At 44.9% G+C, this 7,048-nt stretch overlaps 1 protein-coding gene across 3 annotated transcripts in view; it reads right to left on the reverse strand.

Moving 5' to 3' along the window:
* vars1 (valyl-tRNA synthetase 1) overlaps positions 1–381 on the reverse strand; it is a 34,038-nt gene extending 33,657 nt beyond the window's left edge. The window contains exon 1 of one of the 3 annotated variants that reach the window (XM_043686868.1): positions 194–381. Coding sequence is in view for 1 of the 3 variants with exons in the window: in XM_043686865.1 (XP_043542800.1) it covers positions 31–42 (12 nt within the window). In the remaining 2 variants the exon portion in view is untranslated. Of the gene's footprint in view, positions 1–30; positions 104–193 lie in introns of those variants that run through there. The other 2 variants (XM_043686867.1, XM_043686865.1) reach the window with 2 other exon arrangements.
* Positions 382–7,048: the final 6,667 nt, after the last annotated feature.

Here is a 7,048-nt window from a genome sequence, read left to right on the forward strand (position 1 = left end):
CATTCTGAACTCCACACTCAGACCCCTCACCAATAATCTCATTATAAATGACACACATGGCTTTTTTTCCCTCTTGTTCCGTCCGCTGGCGCCACTGATCTGAGTAAAGATCAGAACTCTCTCCGCCCCTGACTCCCCCCAATGCCCCTCCTTCTCCCTGCCCCCTGAGGAGAGGGGGGGTAAAGTTACAAACCTTCTTGTCCTGACAGTGCTCCTCGGGGTTAAAGCAGATTTCCCTCAGCCCAGGCCGGCGTGGAAACAGAAAGAGAAAGAGGGAGGGAGCTTCCTCTCCTCCCACATCCGCATTGGGGAGTCCCTCTGCTGGTAACAGCAGAGAGAGAAAAAAAAAACCCAGCTCCAAATAATCTGAAATTAAACAAAATAAACTACACAAAGAGGAGCAAACCGCCTCAGTAACACCCTGGAGTCACCTCTCCCATGGCCAGCTCCTACTTCCACATACCACCCTCTTAAATCTGTTCCCCCATTTTTGGATTAATCTTCCCAAAATAGGAAATGTGCCAGCAGCAGCGACTTACATTTGTATAGCACCTTCAGTGGCCATGCAGCCCTTCTCCCATTTCCATCCCCCCCCTTGTCCAAACGCAGCAAGCGAAGCCCCGAGGGAGGGTCACTGGAACCGGAACGTAGCCATCTCGTCGCTTTCTCCCTCTGAGGATGCTCCCGGACTGGCTGAGGTGTCTCCTGCCTGTTGGTTTTTGTTGTTATTTCCATCGCGGGGCTAGGTTCGGCTGGGCGGCCCAGTCATGGGTGAGGTGACCACAGAGGAGTCCCCTTCTCACCCCCTCCCTGATCCCGAGGCGTGGCGGCCCACAGGAGATATGAGCAGGAGTACACCACTTGGCCCCTCGAGTCTACACCACCTTTCAATATGATTGTGACTGTTCACCATGTCCAGTTTCTCAATCCACCACCCTCTCCCCATATCCCTTCACCTCCCTCCCTCCCTCCCTCCCTCTCTGCATATCCCTCAATCCCTTCAGCCACAAGAACTATACCTGCCTCCATCTTAAACAATGTTTTGGCCTTAGCCACTTTCGAAGGAAGCAAGTTCCTGAGACTGCCCACTCTCTGGGTGAAAACATTTCTCCTCCTTGCCTGTTCTCCTGACACTCGGGCTAAACTTGCCACCGGTCAAAGAATCATAGAATCTTAGAGCACAGAAACATACCCTTTGGTCCAACCCGTGGCAACGCAACTCAATAGAGTGGTCAAGAAGGCATACGGCATGCTTTCCTTCACTGGATGGGGTATTGAATACAAGAATTGGTAGGCCATGTTACAGTTATAGAGTCATAGAGATGTACAGCACGGAAACAGACCATTTGGTCCAACCCGTCCGTGCCGGCCAGATATCCCAACCCAACTCACCTGCCAGCACCCGGCCCATATCCCTCCAAACCCTTCCTATTCAAATACCCATCCAAATGCCCCTTAAATGTTGCAATTGGACCAGCCTTTGCCACTTCTCTGGCAGCTCATTCCATATATGCATCACCCCCTGTGTGAAAATGTTGTCCCTTAGATCTCTTTTATATCTTTCCCCTCTCACCCTAAACCTATACCCTCTAGTTCTGCACTCCCCAACCCCAGGGAAAGGACTTCACCAATTTACCCTATCCATGACCCTCATAATTTTGTAAACCTATATAAGGTCACCCCTCAGTCTCCGACGCTCCAGGGAAAACAGCCCCAGCCTGTTCAGCCTCTCCCTGTAGCTCAAATCCTCCACCCTGGCAACATCCTTGTAAATCTTTTCTGAACCCTTTCAAGTTTCACAACATCTTTCCAATAGGAAGGAGACCAGAATTGCATGCAATATTCCAACAGTAGCCTAACCAATGTCCTGTACAGCTGCAAAATGACCACCCAACTCCTGTACTCATTACTCTGACCAATAAAGGAAAGCATTCCAAACGCTTTCTTCACTATCCTAAAAGCAGCAAGGAGGGGACATGAAAGGTCCTTAGTAGATAGGATTAGGGAAAACCCTAAGGCTTTCTATAGGTATGTTAGGAATAAAAGAATGACTAGGGTAGGAATAGGTCCAGTCAAGGATAGTAGGGGGAAGTTGCGTGTGGAGGCGGAAGAGATTGGGGAGACACTGAATGAATACTTTTCTTCAGTATTCACTCAGGAACAGGGCATTGTTGTCGATGAGAATACTGAGGCTGTGAGACATGATTTCCCATGCACAAAGCCATGTTGACTATCCCTAATCAGTCCTTGCCTTTCCAAACACATGTACATCCTATCCCTCAGGATTCCCTCCAACAACTTGCCCACCACCAATGTCAGGCTCACTGGTCTATAGTTCTCTGGCATGTCCTTACCACCCTTCGTAAACAGTGGCACAACGTTAGCCAACCTCCAGTCTTCCAGTACTTCACCTGTGACTATCGATGATACAAATATCTTAGCAAGAAGCCCAGCAATCACTTCTCTAGCTTCCCACAGAGTTCTCAGGTTCACCTGATCAGGTCCTGGGGACATAACCACCTTTATGCATTTCAAAACATCCAGCACTTCCTCCACCATCTATTTTACTACAGTCTATATCTTCCATATCCTGTACCACAGTAAATACTGATGCAAAATACTCATCTCCTGCGGCTCCACACAAAGGCCACCTTGCTGATCTTTGAGGGGTCCTATTCTCTCCCTAGTTACCCTTTTGTCCTTAATGTATTTGTAAAAACCCTTTGGATTCTCCTTAATTCTATTTGCCAAAGCTATCTCATGTTCCCTTTTTGCCCTCCTGATTTCCCTCTTAAGGATATTCCTACTTCCTTTATATACTTCTAAGGATTCACTCGATCTATTCTGTCTATACTTATATATATGCTTCCTTCTTTTTCTTAACCAAACCCTCAATTTCTTTAGTCATCCAGCATTCCCCACACCTATCAGCCTTTCCTTTCACCCTGACAGGAATATACTGTCTCTGGATTCTCGTTATCCCATTTCTGAAGGCTTCCCATTTTCCAGCCGTCCCTTTACCTGCGAACATCTACCCCCAATCAGCTTTCGAAAGTTCTTGCCTAATACCGTCAAAACTGGCCTTTCTCCAATTTAGAACTTCAACTTTTAGATCTGGCCTATCCTTTTCCATCACTATTTTAAATCTAATAGAATTATGGTCGCTGGCCCCAAAGTGCTCCCCCACTGACACCTCAGTCACCTGCCCTGCCTTATTTCCCAAGAGTAGGTCAAGTTTTGTACCTTCTCTAGTACAAACTGAATCAGAAAATTGGCTTGTACACAATTAACAAATTCTTCTCCATCTAAACCTTTAACACTATGGCAGTCCCAGTCTATATTTGGAAAGTTAACATCCCGTACCATAACCACCCTCTTCAAAAAACTCAATCAAGTTTGTGAGACATGATTTCCCATGCACAAAGCCATGTTGACTATCCCTAATCAGTCCTTGCCTTTCCAAACACATGTACATCCTGTCCCTAAGGATTCCCTCCAACAACTTGCCCACCACTGACGTCAGGCTCACCGGTCTGTAGTTCCCTGGCTTGTCCTTACCACCTTTCTTAAACAGTGGCACCATGTTAGCCAACCTCCAGTCTTCCGGCACCTCACCTGTGACTATCGATGATACAAATATCTCAGCAAGAGGCCCAGCAATCACTTCTCTAGCTTCCCACAGAGTTCTAGGGTACACCTGAGCAGGCCTGGGGATTTATCCACCTTTATGCATTTCAAGACATCCAGCACTCCCTCCTCTGTAATATGGACATTTTGCAAGATGTCACCATCTATTTCCCTACATTCTATATCATCCATGTCCTTTTCCACAGTAAATACTGATGCAAAATACTCGTTTAGTATCTCCTCCATTTTCTGCAGCTCCACATAAAGACTGTCTTGCTGACTTTTGAGGGGCCCTATTCTCTCCCTAGTTACCTTTTTGGCCTTAATGTATTTGTAAAAATCCTTTGGATTATCCTTAACTCTATTTGCCAAAGCTATCTCAAGTCCCCTTTATGCTCTCCTGATTTCCCTCTTAAGTATACTCCTACTGCCTTATACTCTTCTAAGGATTCACTCGATCTATCCTGTCTATACCTTACATGTGCTTCCTTCTTTTTCTTAACCAAACCCTCAACTTCTTTAGTCATCCAGCATTCCCTATATCCTATACCAGCCTTTCCTTTCACCCTAACAGGAATATACTTTCCCTGGATTCTCGTTGTCTCATTTCTGCAGGCTTCCCATTATCCCTTTACCTGCGAACATCTGCCCCCAATCAGCTTTTGAAAGTTCTTGCTTAATACTGTCCAGATTGGCCTCTCTCCAATTTAGAACTTCAACTTTTAGATCTGTTCTATCCTTTTCCATCACTATTTTAAAACTAATAGAATTATGGTCGCTGGCCCCAAAGTGCTCTCCCACTGACACCTCAGTCACCTGCCCTGCCTTACTTCCCAAGAGTAGGTCAAGTTTTGCACCTTCTCTAGTAGGAACATCCACATACTGAATCAGAAAATTGTCTTGTACACACTTAACAAATTCCTCTCTATCTTACCCCTTAACACTATGGCAGTCCCAGTCTATGTTTGGAAAGTTAAAATCCCCTACCATAACCCATCCATGTGACTGTATATGCGACTTTTTCCCCTTCCTATAATTGCCATCCATCACATCCTCTTGCTCTTGTAAATTCTTCATTGCCTCTAACTGTCTCTCCAACCAATCCATTCGATCTGATAGGATTCGCAACCAACAGCATTTATTGCAGATATAATCCTCAGTAACCCGTAAACTCTCCCTAAACTACCACATCTGACACAAAGAACATATCACTCTACTCAAGGCCATATTTGCTTCTATCAATCTACAGACCCAGAAAGTAGCACTCTACAAAACACTGCTCCAGGTTAAATTAAAGCTTATGGCTTATATTTTCACATCAATCCAGAGACATATCTTAATAAAATACGTAATCAAGAAAGAACCCATTCGACTTACTATTGCAGACTTACTGTAAGGCCACATTTAAAATATCCACTTATCTGTTTCTGTGCTGTGACCTATCCCAAACAGGTTCCTCCAAGATTAGTTATGAATTTCACTGTTTGTTAATTTTCCCAGATGCACACCGATGTCCAGTGATACATGAATTCAAACAGCACAGGCAGTAACTGTGCAGGTTCACTGCTCTGTCAGTTAGCAATGTTGGTTTTTCTCTCTCTCTCTCTGTCCTACGCTGACCTCACCATGTGCTTCCTTAGTCTGTTCCTCTCCCTTTTAAAAGTGCTGCTGTTTTGACTTTTTTTCTCCAAAGTTCCAAAACAATGCAACAGCATATAAAACAGTCATTGCTGCTCCTGGAATTTGAGGAAATCACCTCCAACACCTAAAATACCTCAAAAAAAGGAGCAGCCCTTACAGCCAGACATTTTTACAATCCTCCATCTTGGATTACCCAGAATCCTTGTATAGGACTTTGGTTCGGCCACATATGGAAGACTATATACAGTTCTGGTCACAACATATCAAAAGGATGTGGATGTTTTGGAAAGGGTGCAGAGTAGTTTCACCAGGATGTTGTCTGGTATGGATGGTGCTAGCTATGGGCAGAGGTTGTGTAGATTAGGATTGTTTTAATTAAAAAGACGGAGGTTTAGGAGGACCTTATTGCTATCTATAAAATCATGAGACAGGGTGGGTAGCAAGAAGCTTTTTCCCAGGGTGGGGGACTCAATTACTAGAGGTCACAAGTTCAAGGTGAGAGGGGAAAAGTTTAGGGGAGATATGTGTGGAAAGTTCAGAGGGTGGTAGGTACCTGGAATGCGTTGCCAGTAGAGGTGATAGAGGCAGGCATGATAGAGGTGATAGAGGCAGGCATGATAGAGGTGATAGAGGCAGGCATCGTTTAAGATGTATCTAGACAGATACATGAATGGGCAGGGAGCAGAGGGATAAAAGATCCTTAGAAAATAGGCAACAGCTTTAGAGAGAGGACCTGAATTGGCACAGGCTTTGAGGGCTGAAGGGCCTGTTCCTGTGCTGTAAATTTCTTTGTTCTTTGTTTTTTGTTCATTCTCACCGACCAAGATATCTTCAATTAATAGAGTTTTGAGAAGGTTTGTAGCTCAGGTTTAGGTTTTGGATGTAGGTTTGCTCACTGAGGTTGAAGGCTCACTTCCAGAGGTTTCGTTACCCTACTAGGTAACATCTTCAGTGGGCCTCAGGCGAAGCACTGCTGAAAATTCCTGCTTTCTATTTATATGTTTGGGTTTCTTTAGGTTGGTGATGTCAGTTCCTGTGGTGATGTTCTTTCCTGTGATTACGTCACTTCCTGTTCCTTATCTCAGGACATGGTAGATGGGGTCTAACGCGATGTGTTTGTTGGTAGAGTTCCGGTTGGAATGTCATGCTTCTATGAATTCTCATACATGTCTCTGTTTGGCTTGTCCTAGGATGGATGTATTGTCCCAGTCGAAGTGGTGTCCTTCCTCATCTGTAAGTGAGAGAGGGTCATGTTGTGGCTAGTTGGTGTTCATGTATTCTGGTGGCTAGTTTTCTGCCTGTTTGTCCAATGTAGTGTTTGCCACAGTCATTGCACGGTATTTTGTAAATGACATTAGTTTTGCTTGTTGTCTGTTTCGGGACTTTCAAGTTCAATTAGTTGCTGTTTTAGTGTGTTGGTGGGTTTATGGGTTAAAACGGGGTAAAAACAATGACTGCAGATGCTGGAAACCTGATTCTGGATTAGTGGTGCTGGAAGAGCACAGCAGTTCAGGCAGCATCCAAGGAGCTTCGAAATCGACGTTTTGGGCAAAAGCCCTTCATCAGGAATAAAGGCAGAGAGCCCCACCCTCCTCTAGCTTATCTCTCCACGCTTCAGGCTCGCTGCCTTTATTCCTGATGAAGGGCTTTTGCTCAAAACGTCGATTTTACTGCTCCTCGGGTTTGTGGGTTACCACATTATTATTGTGGACTACCACAATTAAATTAATAGAACATAGAACAGAACAGCAAAGAAAAGGCCCTTCAGCCCACCACTTTA

Source organism: Chiloscyllium plagiosum, unplaced genomic scaffold, assembly GCF_004010195.1.
Source record: "Chiloscyllium plagiosum isolate BGI_BamShark_2017 unplaced genomic scaffold, ASM401019v2 scaf_53, whole genome shotgun sequence".
Lineage (NCBI taxonomy): Eukaryota > Metazoa > Chordata > Chondrichthyes > Orectolobiformes > Hemiscylliidae > Chiloscyllium > Chiloscyllium plagiosum.